This window comes from Balaenoptera physalus, assembly GCF_965194825.1.
Source record: "Balaenoptera physalus genome assembly, chromosome: X".
Classification (NCBI taxonomy): Eukaryota; Metazoa; Chordata; class Mammalia; order Artiodactyla; family Balaenopteridae; genus Balaenoptera; species Balaenoptera physalus.
In genome coordinates, this window is record NC_138903.1 from 3899098 (window position 1) to 3914427 (window position 15330).

General features: G+C 38.0%; 1 protein-coding gene across 4 annotated transcripts in view; it reads right to left on the reverse strand.

Moving 5' to 3' along the window:
• The window catches only part of LOC309652438 (neuroligin-4, X-linked), a 901103-nt gene that overhangs the window by 111062 nt on the left and 774711 nt on the right, over window positions 1–15330 (reverse strand). For 2 of the 4 annotated variants that reach the window (XM_082446218.1, XM_082446219.1), the window contains 2 exons: window positions 14157–14216; window positions 10744–10896 (listed from right to left, as the gene is read on the reverse strand). The exons of 1 other annotated variant lie outside the window; for it this stretch is intronic. In XM_082446218.1, coding sequence (XP_082302344.1) covers window positions 10744–10896; window positions 14157–14216 — 213 coding nt within the window. The remainder of the gene's footprint in view (window positions 1–10743; window positions 10897–14156; window positions 14217–15330) is intronic. One more of the 4 variants, XM_082446220.1, reaches the window with a different exon arrangement.

Here is a 15330-nt window from a genome sequence, read left to right on the forward strand (position 1 = left end):
CTCTTTTTAGCATGGGGCTTAAGCATGCCTTTGTAGCTAGAAATCATAGGGCATTAACAAATAATGAGCAAATTTAATTTCCCTTCTCTTTGTTAAGTCATCATTTTAACAGGTTACAATACAAACAGAAATGAATGACCACTGACTACCAAAAAGATGAGTTGAAATTCTTTCCCTTAAAGAATATTCCTTATTTTTTAAATAATCACTAAGGATGCCGCTGCATTTCTTTTCTTCAGAAACAGCAACAAGTATTCCATTGGCATATATTGGTAAATATTTAAAATCACTACTTCAGCAACTGGTTTTGTTATTTCTGAAGGAATTAAAGTGGGAGGTGAACAGTGGTAAATGCAAGTCATAAGTGGTTAATTTTTTCCGCAAACTCTGAATGATTTACATTTATATGGACTCTAAACATTACATAAATTAAAACAATACTTGCTAACAGTGGAGGCAAACGCAAAATAAAACATGCAGATATGAGCCCAAGATCCCTGTAACTAGCATGCTTATAACATGTAATTGCTGAATGGATACATATAACATTCTCTCTTTTCCACAAGTTTGCAGTTTTAGGGAAATTTCTTAAAATGAGGTCTTTACCTTGTCAAAAGCATAGAATTAGCAACTCAAGTTCGCTCTGAATTCAAGTTGAGACACTGGGGTTGTAAAAGGTCAAGTTCGGCCCCGTAATAAAATGTGGTGTGTGCTGCCATGTCCTGTTGGTTTGCTGTTTGGTTTGTTTATATGCTCCTTTTAAGAACTGGCTTCAAACTGGACTCCTTTTACACAGTTTTATAGAGGGGAGCTCAATGAGGCATGTGCCAGCTTCAAACTTTTTGTCTTGTACTGAGGTGAAATTTACGTGGCACAAAATTAACCATTTTAATGCGCACGATGCAGTAGACACCAGAGGTCCCTATTTCAGCTCGATTCAACCCTGACCTCAGGCAGTCTCATCTGCCCTCTGTTAACAGAACAGAAACCTCTGAATCATAAGTCTCCATCTGTACTTTTCTTCTATTAATTCTCTTGTTACATTTTCACTTTCATGGAGATTTGGGCTTGAGACTCAAAGTCTAAGTGGATCCCATACCTAGTTATTCCAAGGGGATAGAGAATCAGTGAATGAAATATTGCTAAACATGGATAAGGAACTGCAATTTCATGTCCTGGTTCAGTAAGATGAATCCATGAACACTAATGCCAGGTGGAAGTAAGGCAGGTATCACCTTACCTGTCACGTACACGTAAGTGACTCACCTGGCAAGCACCAGTGCTGCAGTGTGGAATGCTAACATCAGGAAATACTTCTCTGCTGGTGGGTGAAATGTTGCTGCCCGGAGCCCTGAGAAAGGTTTCCTGCTTGCTGCCCCTCCTGTAAGACCACCCCCCACCTCCTCCACGATCCAGAAACCCAAAATGTTAACTCCTGGCTCACTAAGTCAGGACCCTGATACAGAGCCTACCATCCGAAAGAACTGATGGATGGGTTGGTAGATTGGTGAACCTACTGTCTTCTGCATTAAATATTTTGATCCTACTTTTTAGGTACTATGCACATCACAGATCTCTTTACTACATCGGTTTAGTGATTACTCATTTTGAGTTGTTGTGATCTTTATTTCCCACAGAAGGATAGGAAAGTTCCCACATTTGAACTTCAAACAGATGGCCTCAGGATAAATGATAAAAGGCTAGTGCTACTAACTTTACACCACTGATGTCTTCAAAAGTTAATAAACAGAAATCCCACTGCAAATTCAAGAAATACTAAATTCCAATGACTAATAATACATGTGTACAGTTCCACCTCTATCTTAAAATGTTTAATGTTCTCTAAATTTATATGTGTGCCAAAACTTTTATTTCCCAATAGTATACCTTAAAAGTTCTCATACAAGAAAAAAAAATGTAACTATGAGGTGATAGATGTTAACTAAACTGATGGTATTAAACATTTTGCAACACAGACAAATACCAAATTGTCCTGTTATACACCTAAAAGGAATATAATGTTACTTGTCAATTATATCTCAATAAAACTGGAAAATAACTCTCTCAGAGTAAAGAAGCTCTCCATGTAAATTAATTAAGGAAGGAAGATTAATGAATTGGGCCAGTCGTATCAAACACTACTAGCAATCTTGCCCACACTACCCCCTTATATTGAAACCAATCATTTGGCCAATCGGGAGAAAAGAAGAGTATAATGGTTGGCCAAAAGGAAAGGAAGTTTATTTCCATTCAAATGAATCTCTCCCAACAACTACCATCCCCAATTCAGGAATATATATCTTTGCTTCGCAAGTAGGATTCTCTGGAAGTATCCTAGGAAATTTTCTTTTAAAATCTACAGTTAATTTCCTTATAATAGACACTTTTATTTTCACTGGCCAAAGAGTCTGCTGGTAAAGCAATAAGATGAGGTCACCTTTCGGAAAAAAACATCACCCCTCTGTGAACAGTGGGCTAAGGTCTCATGGGGTTTAGGCATCTTTGTTCCCCATCTTGTCCTGTTATCCATCCTCTAAGTTGGACCTCACCAGTGTGCAGGTCCCACCACCAGTGAGGGTTACGCCGGCATCCGTGAATCAGAGAGCAAGGGTACCAAATTCTTCGACAATACCTGGTTAAGTCTCTGTGCAAGAAACAATCACTCACCTGTGTCTAAAACCAGAAAAGAGTGTTCAATGATCTCTTTGAAGTAACAGGGAGTAAGAGTAAAAATAAAAAGTAAATAACACCACCTCACAAATCCTGGACTCCAGCAACCAAAGCTGCTCTAAAGGGCAGTGTGTAAAGCCACTGAACTTGAAAAGTAATGGCGAGGCATTAGAAGAAGGTCGCTCATTTTTTGAAAAGTCCAGGAGTCACTTTAAAACTTGAGATGTATTTAAAATCCCTTCTTAAAAATCCACATGAATCTTCTTTGTTAATTTTTAGGAGCCTCCACTTAGAGATGGCTTGTGCCTACTTTGCAACGCCCAGATAGGGCATCAAGGAGCATTTGTAATTGGATTTCATAAGAGAGGGAAAATGTGGAGAGAAAACAGCACAGCAGCAGTTTTTGCTTTACATTTACAGCTTCGTAATTTAAGAAGAAAATGTGAGATATGGCCCTATGCATTGCTGGAACAAAGGCATATGTTCTGTAGCCAATGAGGAAAAGTGCTTTTGCTTCTTTTAAAACTAGTAGGGAAGTTTTAAAGGTTCAGAATGATCATAATTGTTTGAAATACCCATGCAAAGAGCTGAAGAAAAAACATCTCTATTAGACGCCTCTACTGTTTTGGTTTGTTTTTATAACTGTCAAAATCTGATAAAAATATGAAGATATGCAGATTTAAAATACTGTTTAAAACCTTCAGTTTTCATTCAAGGTCAAATGCACGCCACCAGCAAAACTGTCTCCATTCAAGCTAACCTACATGGAATGAAAATAAATCCTCTGCTGATGACACTAGCATCAGTACATGTTTCAAGGAAAATGAAACCTTTAGTATTTGCGAAAAAGCAACAGCTGCAGAAGTGGAAATAAACACGATTTCCATAAAATTAGGATGTTGGATGTTGACAACTAGGAGTTCACTCATTCTGCAATTAAAAAAAAAAAAATGTTGAAGTTAATATACTCTCTCCTTTGTGAATGAGATTTCATTCTGCAATGTGAAGGCCAGAACACTGCCAGGAGAACTCATCCAGAAGATGTTTATTATCTGGTAAACTCTCAGTAGACAAAGACAATGTGAGCTATGACCCCCGGCCGGCAAGGAGCTAAGGAATCGGTTACAGGAAGTAAACATCATGCACGTGAAGAAACAAAACCATACAGAACGGAGTGTGGATTTTTCGGTACAAAACGAGAATGCCATTGCGCCCCTTCGCTCGCAGAGAAGGGAAGTACAAATCAGGTAAGTGGTTCTCAACCGGGTTGACGCTTCCCACCCACTCCGCACCAGGGCACTCTTGGCAACATCTGGAGCCATTTTTGGTTGTCATGACTGTGGGCTGTGAGGTGTTACTGGCATTCTAGAGGGCAGAGGGCAGGGATTCTGTTCATATCCCACAGGGTACAAGAGAAACCCTCCACAAAGAAGAGACACCCATCCTAAATGTCAATAGTGCAGAGGTCCAGAATCCATGAAATCGACAATACACTTAGAATTAGAGGTCATTTCTTTCCCCAGAACCAGAAGTTAAACAAACAGACAAACAAAATCCTCAAAAATACTAGCAAACCAAGTCCAGCAGCATATAAAGTGGATTATACACGGTGACCAAGTGGGGATTTACTGCAGGATGCAAGGGCAGTTTAATAGTCAAAAATTGATTAATGTAATACAGCAAGAGAAAAAAGAACAAAAACCACATGACAATGCTTTAAAAAATTAACTCAAAAGGGATCTGGTCTAAAACAAGATCTAAAACTGTATAACTCTTAGAAAAAAATATAGGAATAAAGTGGTGAGCGCTTAGGTTAGGTGAAGACTTCGTATAAGCAGCACAAAGAGCAAAGGCAGAAAGAGAAAAGAGATAAATTGAACTTCATCGAAATGAAAAACATTTGTGTTGCAAAGGGCACCATCCAAAAAGTGGGAAGAAAACAAAATGAGAGTAAATATTTGCAAGTCCTCTATCTGCTAAGGAACATGTATCCAGAACACGCCATTTAAAAAACAAGCAAACAAACATAAAAACCCTCTTAACTCAATACTAAAAAGGTAAATACCCCACTCAAACACGGGGAAAGAATATGAGTACACATTTCTCCAGGGAAGATATACGAATGGCCAATACTCACATGAAAAGATACTCAACGTCATTAGCCATCAGGGAAATGCACATCAAAAATGGCACCACTTTATACCCACTAGGATGGCTGTAGTCAAAAAGACAGACAGGGACCAGTGTTGGTAAGGATGTGGAGAAATTACAACCCTTATGCTGGTGGGAATGTAAAATAGTGCAGCCACTTTAGAAAAGAATTTGGAAGTTACTTAGCTGATTAAACAGCTTTATCATATGACCCAGCAATCTTACTCCTAGGTTTGTACCCAAGAGAAGCGAATACATATATCCCCACAAAAAACTTGCACATGGATGTTCATAGCATCTTATTCATAATCTCCAAAAAGTGGATACAAACCAAATACAAATCAGAAGACGAATGGCTAAAGAAAACATGCTGTATCCATGCAATGGAATAAATATTTGGCCATAAAGAGAATAACCAAGTACTGATATATGCTACAAGGTGGATGGATCTTGAAAACACCATGTTCAGTGAAAGATGTCAGACACAAAGGAGCAAACAGCATATGACTCCCTTTGTATGAAATACCCGGTAAAGGCAGATCCACAGGGAGAGAGTGGGTTAATGGTTGCCTAAGTCTTTGGAGACTGAGAAGAATGAATATTGGGTTTCTCCTTGGAGTGATGAAGACATTCAAAAATTAGGGGGTGTTGATGGTGGTACAACTTTGTGAATATACTAAAGGCCACGGAACTGTACACTTTAAAGGCACAACATGGTATATAAACTATTTTAAATAAAGGACACAGACAGTGAAAGGTGGGAGTGGAGACGAACCAGTGGGTCATTTACAAGAAGATGAAGAAAAATGAGGATGCAGCAAAGGTCACTGAAAGAATCCGGATTGTCCTAGAAAAGGCTAACAATGTATGAGTGGCCCTCAGGAGAATCGTGGTGATGAACTATGATTAAAATGGAGGAAGTTAGCTAACTAGAGATAAAGGGGGGAGAAATAGATAAATACGACGAAAATAAATATAACTAAAAAGGTGGATAGCATGGGGAAAAAAGAAATGTAGAAGTGGATAAGGCCATTTGCACAAGATTCTTTTTTGGAAAGATGTGAAATCTTATGCCTGGTTTAACAAGAAGTATTACAGGAAAAGATGGGTGATATTTCTACATGGTATTATAAGTTTATGTTATAAAGAAGGGACAAGAGGATATATATATGTATATCCACATATATCTCTCTCTCTATATCATATATACACCTATCTCTCTACATATATGTCTCTATATATATCATATATACCTATCTCTATTTATCTCTATAATATATATACACCTATCTCTATGTGTATCTTTATATAATATATACCTACCTCTCTCTATATATCTACATATTTTATATATATATATAAATATATACCTATCTCTATATCAATATCTATCTATCTATCTATCTGTCATATGCCTAAGAAAAAGCACAACTGAGTCATCTAAACCATTATTAAGATATATTAGTAAAGTTGTAGCAGCCACTTTGAGAGACAGAAAACATTTCTCAATCCAAACTGGAAACAATTCTTTATTCCAAAATTGTTTTCCCAACTCCGGTACAAATCTTAGGTGTCTTTGGTAGAATTGGTAGTGTTTCTCTGGGAGATGATCTCATACCTCCGTCTATAGTGAAATGTGTATCTTTATAATAATGCATGTATTCAAGCTGCCTGTTGGTGACTAGACCCACTGCACAGGACACAGCCTTTTTGCCCATAATATCGAAGCCTAGAATAAAAGCCTCTGCACTGAATACAACAAAACCAGTGCCTGCAGTCTCAAATAATTAAAGGGATCAAGAGTCTTGCAATTGATTTATTAGCATGAAGACCCCAGCTCATCCATGTCTAATGGCTGTTATGTCAGAGGAATGTTGCATTTACCATTCTAAAATAGTTCTGATTTTTTATACTGAGAATTGCACACTTCTTTCCAAAGAGCTATTATTATTATTATTTTTAATCAAAGGAAAAACTGCCCTACCCATTAGATGGGACTTACCCAATCCATATGTTACTATGTAATCTTATTTGAAAAATACATTTTACATTGTTAAACGCACGGTGTATCTGCCGTTTCTGCATTACGTTTTGATCCCTAAGACATTCACTTTGATCCTTATGTCCCCAAGGATTTATTTTCATAAAGCCCATGACTGATTGATGTATGATTGGACAAAACCAGGAGAGTTGTATTAGAACAGAATATGCCCTTTGCGGTATCACTGCCGTGGTGAGTGTGGACATGTGCCTATTCATTCCATGCTTCCTGTAAAACATGCAATCCGTACTTTCAGGCAAATGTGTGGGGAAAAAAAAGAAAAATGATCTGCAGGCCACAATTTGTATAGTCCTGGAGTGTTTCAGCCTCTGTGGGCTTTAAAAGTCCCACTCTGATTGCCTTTTAGAGATTTTTCAATGATCTGACTTGGAAGGATTAATTCCTTGAATACATCTAGGAAAGGAAGAAAAGGTACATAGGAAGAATGCAGGTATTTCTCTTTCAGGCATTGTTTAAAAACCATTTATCTGATGGAATGATTGCCAGACACTTAATATCCAGCTCACCCCAGTCAAGCTAATGTATCTTGGCTCTTAAATTCAATACTCCTCCTTGGAACTTTCCAGTTTCTCCGCTGCCCCATACTCAAACGCCCACCACACCTTTCCTTTCATTTAGAGTGATGTTTATGTGTGTTTTTCCCCATGAAGACAGACACCACTTTATCCTAATCAACGAAAAATGATCAACCCTTCTTTTGCTAGGTGAGAAGCAAAATGAGGAAAGCACACAAAGCGGAGAAAGAGGTTTCTTTCATTTAGAATGGATCTTCTTAAGAGACTCTGTTTTGGATGTAAACATGTCCAGGAAAAGAGCATTTTAAAAAAATGTATACCCCGTGTGATTATTACTGACATGACACCCTGGAATCAATTAACTGGAAAATATGTACTTATTAAATATAATAAGAGTATCCGAGCATCAAGTGTTTCGGGGCACTGTGATTTCCAAAAATGGCTATGCATGTACAAGTAACAGGCCAACTTCTCTTAAGAAATTCTGAATCGTTCATAAAGAGATCAAGGAAATTCTCTGTCATAAGGCACATGCTAGTCAATAATTTTGTGCATTTGAGATTGAAAAAAAAAGTCTTTTCTGCCTCATCACCACCCCGCGTCCTTTCACATTGTCTTTATTTGCTGCAGACTTTTACTTTCCTCTGTGGCGCTCTGTCACCTCACAGCGAGGGACCCTCCTTGTTCTGTTGCTCATATCAACCTTTGCATAAAAGGCATCTGTCTCATGTCAGGGTCTTTATTCCACCGCAGTGGCCTCCATATCTACCCCCCCCCGTGTGCCTGCAAAATCCCGGAGGCAAGAGGCATCCACAACCAAGCCAATTCCCTAATTGCAGAGCAAATCAAATTAATGCAATGGGCATTTGTAGCCACCAGGAGGCAGAAGAGGAAAACCCAAGTAAATGATCGTTGATACAAAACCTGGCTATGATGTTTTTGTCCAGAGTTCTGGTCCTTATCAACACACGAGCAACAACAGAGACCAGATAACAGCATTTCCGAATGAGTATTAAATGCACAGAGAGCTACTGATGAAGATGATGAAAGACATTGGGGGGGGGCAGGGCAAGGGGGAAGCATCTTGTTTATTTTCTTTTTTGCATAACTTTAGGATCAGGGAAGCTATGCCAACCCTCCCTTCCCCCATGCACTGTGTCCATCCTATGACCGTGTTATCTAGGGGATATACCTCCCTCTAACCCTCAGTCCGTCTTGAGCCACATCAGGGAGCTTTGCAGAAATGAGTCCAGGAGCCTGTTGCCAGGCTGGCCGATCACCTCCCCCGCCCACCACAGAGGGTCTTATTCTAAGGGCTTTCAATCTTCCCTCCCACCCTCTTTCCGTTCTGGGGTTGTGACTGGTCCCACATCAAGTGCCTGGCCTCTGCCCCCCATTTTCTCACACTTCTCCCAAACTTCCTGTACTTTTCCACTTTATCTTTTCCCTCAGTGCAATACTTCATCCTTCCTCTCTACCCATTTAGCTTCTTACAGCATTCTTCCATCCCTAAACAATGCGCAGTTGCTCTCTGAGGATGGATAAAGGAATCTTTTCCCGGTCACAAATCTGATCAGGGGAAATCTGAGCAGAGAGGGAAGAGGATGGACTTAGGGGGTAGCATGGAGATCCTTGAAAGGAAAGACGATATTTTTTTCTTTATAGATACCTTGATGAACTTCTGACTTGATAAGGAAGATGTGTTCCATGAGTAATTTAAAAGAAAATCCGACCCAATCAAAAAATGGGCAGAAGACCTAAATAGACATTTCTCCAAAGAAGACATACAGATGGCCAAGAGGCACATGAAAAGATGCTCAACATCACTAATTATCAGAGAAATGCAAATCAAAACTACAATGAGGTAGCACCTCACACCGGTCAGAACGGCCATCACCAAAAAGTCTAGAAACAATAAATGCTGGAGAGGATGTGGAGAAAAGGGAACCCTCCTGCACTGTTGGTGGGAATGTAAACTGGTGCAGCCACTATGGAGAACAGTATGGAGGTTCCTTAAAAAACTAAAAATAGAGCTACCATATGATCCAGCAATCCCACTCCTGGGCATACACCCTGAGAAAACCATAATTCAAAAAGATACATGCACCCCAATGTTCATTGCAGCACTATTTACAATAGCCAAGACGTGGAAACAACCTAAATGCCCACCGACAGATGAATGGATAAGAAGATGTGGTGTGTATATACACACTCACACACACACACACATACAATGTGATAGTACTCAGCCATAAAAAAGAATGAAATAATGCCATTTGCAGTGACATGGATGGACCTAGAGATGGTCATACTGAGTGAAGTAAGTCAGACAGAGAAAGACAAATACTTGCCTCCTTGGAGAAAACATTTCTTGTTTGAAACAGGTCCGTTGGTCCATTTTATTTTTCATACTTTTTACTATAACCATCCTGTGACATACAGATCTCATTCTCATAGCCACCCTGCTGTAAACTCAATTTTCTGCATCCTCTCAATGCATTTTTACCTTGAAAACGAACGTTGTTGCACAGGCTACGGATATTATTCATGAACTGACCAAGAGCAGGCAAAACCACAGAAGAAGGTAAGCTTCAAAATATTAACTTCAAAACATGCTATTTTTTTTTTCCAACCCCCAGTTGGGGAAAAACAAATTTAACACCGAAACAACGGAGAGCTGCTCTTGAATTCCTATGCACTTGGCCAATGTCCTTTCATCATAAATCATAAAATTTACATAAAATGAAAAACCATCAAATTACAAAATTCGAATAGGAGTATTCCATCTCACGTAAATGCAACAGACAAGCAACTCTTCAAGATACAACAGACACAGACAACGCATTAAGGAATTAAGTAAAAGATTTTCCGACAAACGATTAACTGATTAACACACCTACAAAACCACAAAAGAAAGCTAATGTCTATGGCCATTATCTACCATTACCAAGTTATCACCTATTACCAAATGCGTTATCAGACACGTCTCCAAACTGTGTTCATTCCACAGGGTTATGTCGGCTAAGCCCACAGAAAGAAAAGTGCTTTCAATAAAATATCATGTTCATTTGGTCACCTTGGAGGCTGCATTTGTTTGAGGCGGATCCTAGGAAATGAAATTCCTGGATTAAAAAGTGCAAACTTTAAAAAACAACAACAAAAAAAAAAACAGACGGCGCTGCATGAACATTAAGGGACAAATATATCTTGCAGCATGACGTGAGCTCTGTGTAGTAGAGATTTCTAGGAATTAGAGTAACACAGTTGGAATCAACGAGCCCAAAACCAAAAGCAGAACTTCCTCATGGCCTCCTGTGCGGTGATCAGCAAGACGGAATCACTCACCTAGAATCCCCAGGCGGTAGTTAATTGTGATCACGATGACATTGCCGTAGCTCGCTAGGATACTGCCGTCAATCATGTTGCCTGTGCCCTCCATGTAAGACCCGCCGTGGATGTACACCATTACTGGCTTCTTAGTGTTCTGGTCATGGATGTCTGGAAAAGAAAGCCAAGTAAGGAAACACAATAAAACATCATGCTGATTAACCAATGCTAAATCAAGGGCAAAGGACGTGGGTGACTTTTCCTAGTTTAGATGGCCCTTTTTAAATTAGGTATGTTCTTGGTAAGATGGCCTAAGGAAAATGGTCAATGTTGTTATATTTTCTACTCATAGAAATGACGCAGGCATTGGAAGGAACGTGTATGCAGGTGTAGGTTTCTGTATGTATCTACAACACTAAAAATACAAGGATGGAGATGAAATACGTCTTCCCTAAAGAGCGCTCACACCCTAGAAGGGCATCTATTACAAAACATATTTTTATCATCTAAGTAAGTGTGAAATCAACGTCAAAATTATAATTTATTTTTACTGTAATTTCTATCTTCAGTCAAAGATGAGCTTATAGGTTCATTTTCAACTTAACAACGAGAACATAAAACTAGTAATGAAACCATAAGCTCTCAATACAGGGCACGTGATGACAAAAAAACAAATAAATGGTTAAAAATGGTCAACAGGACAGAAATGTGTAAAAACAAAACAAAATGTCCAAGCAAGTGTTTTTTCTCTAATTTACTGATTGCAGGAATATCCCAACTTAAGTGACAAAAAAAAAAAAAAAAGAGAGAGAGAGAGGAGAGCGGGAATAAAAATGGCACAAGATTCCAACCTCAAGATGAAAGTTTGGCAATGCTACATATTTCTACAGGGAATATAAACTCCCATTGTGATCTGCAACCACAGTACCCAGAGTCATTATTATTTTATTTAACAATGATGTGAAAATCCTATTTTGCAATGTTCTGTGACAACAGAAGTTTGGAGACCATATGTCCGTCTGTAGAGCCTACTTTCTGAAAAGTTGTGATTAAATAACTTGTTTGGTGTAAATCATCCCTTGGGCTTACCTTGAATGCTGAAGAATCCTGACCTCGATTCTAATGATTTCGGGATATTTATGTATGTATATACATATATATGTGTGTGTCATTTGAATATCTGTATATCAAAAGAAAACCAAATGTATCCATGTACATTTATTTTGGTTTTTTCTTAAATAAAAACTTTTTTTCCCTAATTCATGGAGACACTTTTGAACTATCAGAAAGGAATTTTAAGGAAACAAACCACCCTTTGGATGGTGGCTGCATTAGAAAATGAATTACGATCATGATCTCAAAACAGGCTCCTGGGTGCCACCTTACAGCATCCAGAAGGCAAAAGAAACCCCGTGGTCACAGTCAAGTGCAGAAAAAAGTGTCAAGCTGCCCATGTGCCTGCAGGTATTTAATCCGCCGCAGAACACTATTTTCTCCCGTAAAACTTAAATAGGAAGTAAAAATCATTTTTTAATCCTTCACTCATCATATGCTACGTGGAATTTTTAAATAAATCACTGCCCCTACAGGGGCCTGGCGTTTTACACGATCCACCCCTCTCTCTGGATCCTGATTTGCTGTGTTAGCCCTTATTTATGTTACCATCCTGCAGTAGGCTGCACGCTACTCCACTGTGGGAAAGGAAGCAGTTGAGATTTTGAGGGCTGCTTTACGTGGTTCCCTCAGAGAAAACGTTAGGTTAACAGCTCTTACCTCCGAGACACAAAGAACAAAGTTCTCATGAGGTTGAGGAAGAAATAACCAGATGCCAGATTCGTTCGAAGTTAAAAAAAAAAATCATCATAGTTTCTTGATATGAAAGGAAAACTAGACGGCATGTTAACAGTAATAAAGGTGACTGGTGAGCATTGTGAAAACAGATCCTAACGATCAAAAGGGAATAATACACTGAGAAGCCAGAGAAGAGCAAGATGCAAATTAACACGCGTAGTTGGTTATACAGGGATAGGGATAAAACTGCAGGTGTTCTGAGGCTTCACAAAGGAGAGGCTAGCTGCTGATTCAGGTGCAGGTATGATACTCCAAGGCCATCAGAAGAACTTTCTTAGAGGGTTATTAGAAGCAGGGAGAACCCTATGAACGCAGGTTAAAAAAAAAAAAATTAACTAACAGTAGTGTTGAGAGAAGAGCGGGCACGAAAGAGCAACATTGGCAAAACTTCTTTTCTCGTAGAGCCACTGATTTATGAAAAAAATCAAAGAGGGCAGGCAAACCAAGCAAGTGACAAAAAGCGACTTTGAGGGCAGTTTTGCTTCCCAGCAAGGATAGCTCCCCACTGCACTTTAAACTGCCTTTCAGCCAGGGAACCAAAGGTCCATCGAGGGCCTTCAACGTTTTAAGGTAAATAAACGGAGATCCATGCATTTTGCTACTCAGATGGGAAAAACATGTTTTCCCCCAGCTTACACAGCCTTAGAGCCAGCAAAGGCTGACTTTAAACATTTCTTTTTTTCCTTTTCTTCTAAACTGTTTATTCTGCTGAAGGAAGAGGATACAACGTGCTAATGATGGTTCAGATGTCATATTAGCTTCCATCTTTAAAAAAAAAAAAATCATTTTACTTCTAGTGTATCATCTGTCAAACAATTTGAGATCCTTCAAGAAGAAACTCTCCACAGCAGCTAAACATTTTTTGGGGGAAAATGTTCTTAAAGCAGCTGTGGTGTGAAGACAAAGATGCATAGATCTAACTTTTTGACAAATTTCAATTCCATCCCCCTTTTTTTTTTCTTTAAAGCTGCTAAAAGGCAGTTCTGAAAGAAACAACATCTCTTTAAGACACTTTTTCATGTATTTTACTGTGAGCCAGAGAAGATTCTTTGAAAACTCTATTTTGGAATCAGTATGTTTGAAAAAAAAAACAAAAAACAGTAAAAACAAACAAGAACGGAAATGCCAGCCCACTGAAAAGTTCTACTGAGGTGTCTCACTGTGCAGAGAAGAAATTAAGAAGACCAAAGCTCCAAAATACAAAATTATGAAATAACATTCGGAAGGAAGAAAAGAAAGCATACATGCATGTTTTAAAATTTCATTTCCTCTTCTTGTGACCATGCCAAAAAAAAAAGAAAAAGAAAAAGAGTTTCCTTGTAAATGGCATTTTGTTACTCACTTCATACTGAGAAACATTTATACATGTTCTCCCAGGTGATTTGCAGTCATCTACATGGTCATTAGGATTAAAAATGACAGTGGTTTCCAAACAAGAAGAAAATAAAGAAGCACACAAAAGTGTACTCACTTCAGATAAGGGAGGAAAAACAGGTTGAAATGAAAAAAAAAAAAAAAAATAGAACGATAGATATAAAATCATGCACCAAGGTCGAGCTTTGAAAAAAAACAAAAAATACCTTCATCTTCACCACGGTCATTACTGGTTATATCATCAGCGTTTTTCTTTGTGTTGGCTCCTGGTGTCATATTGAGAAGGAAAATAAAGGGAAAAAAGAGAATTCAAAAACAACAGGTTTGCAAAAAAGTCAGAAGAAAGAGAAATACTACCCAGTAAAAGAAAAAAAAATAATGTCATACAAAAAGTTGAAATCTTATATTTGGATTTCAAAAACATGAAATAGGGAGATGCAAAATGCATATAAACATAAATATGTCAAGAAGAACAAATTCAAAATGTTACTTGCAAAAAATATTAGATACTCTGTGAAAATGCAGTTTGGGGGTTAAAATGATATTACTGCAAAAAAAAAAAACTAACATGAGTTTAAAAAAAAGGAAAATTATTTTAAAAAGGGTTTCTCACATTTTATAAAGAAATGCATATGAAGTATTCAAATGTTCCTCTAGTTTTAACATGTTATAATCTAGATACATTTTTGAAATGTCACTGATACAGTTTGCTTAGGAAATTCCATAATATAAGAAGAAACACATTTAAACAATAAACATGAAAGAACTTTAATCAAAATATCTTAAAACCAACATTAGTTTCATGCATAAGAACTTAAACGCACAACATTCATAATAAAAATCAGAAATGTCGCTACTTTATTTAAATCATGAAGACTCACCTATCCCCAGTAGCTAGAGAATACTGCACATTATTTATTCCTTTTGTCTACTGTAAACAAACTACCACTTTCAATAAGTATTTCTGAAGTCAAGATAAAACAGTATAAATAATTTTTTTCTGCGTTTGAAACACTTATTAAATATTGCTTGAATGTTATTGCTATTTGTAAAAATAAATAAATGAAGTCACCTACCTGGATGACCTGCAACATAAACCACCTTGAAACTTCCATGTAGGCAAAATGAACAGAGGGTCTCTTAACCACGCCAAAAAAAAAAAAAAAAAAACAGAAAAAAGGTAAAAAAACAAAACTCTCCTATGCTCTCTGTATGCAGTGTGCCATTTTGGTTTTTCTATTTTCCAGATACAAGAAGCTAAAACATTCAATACCACTTGAGTTGTTTAATTAGCTCAACTGCCTTCTTTTTATAGACAGGCACAGCCCACAGGTATACCTATGGCAGTCCTGGATAACTCGAGTTGTGGCCATCAATTAA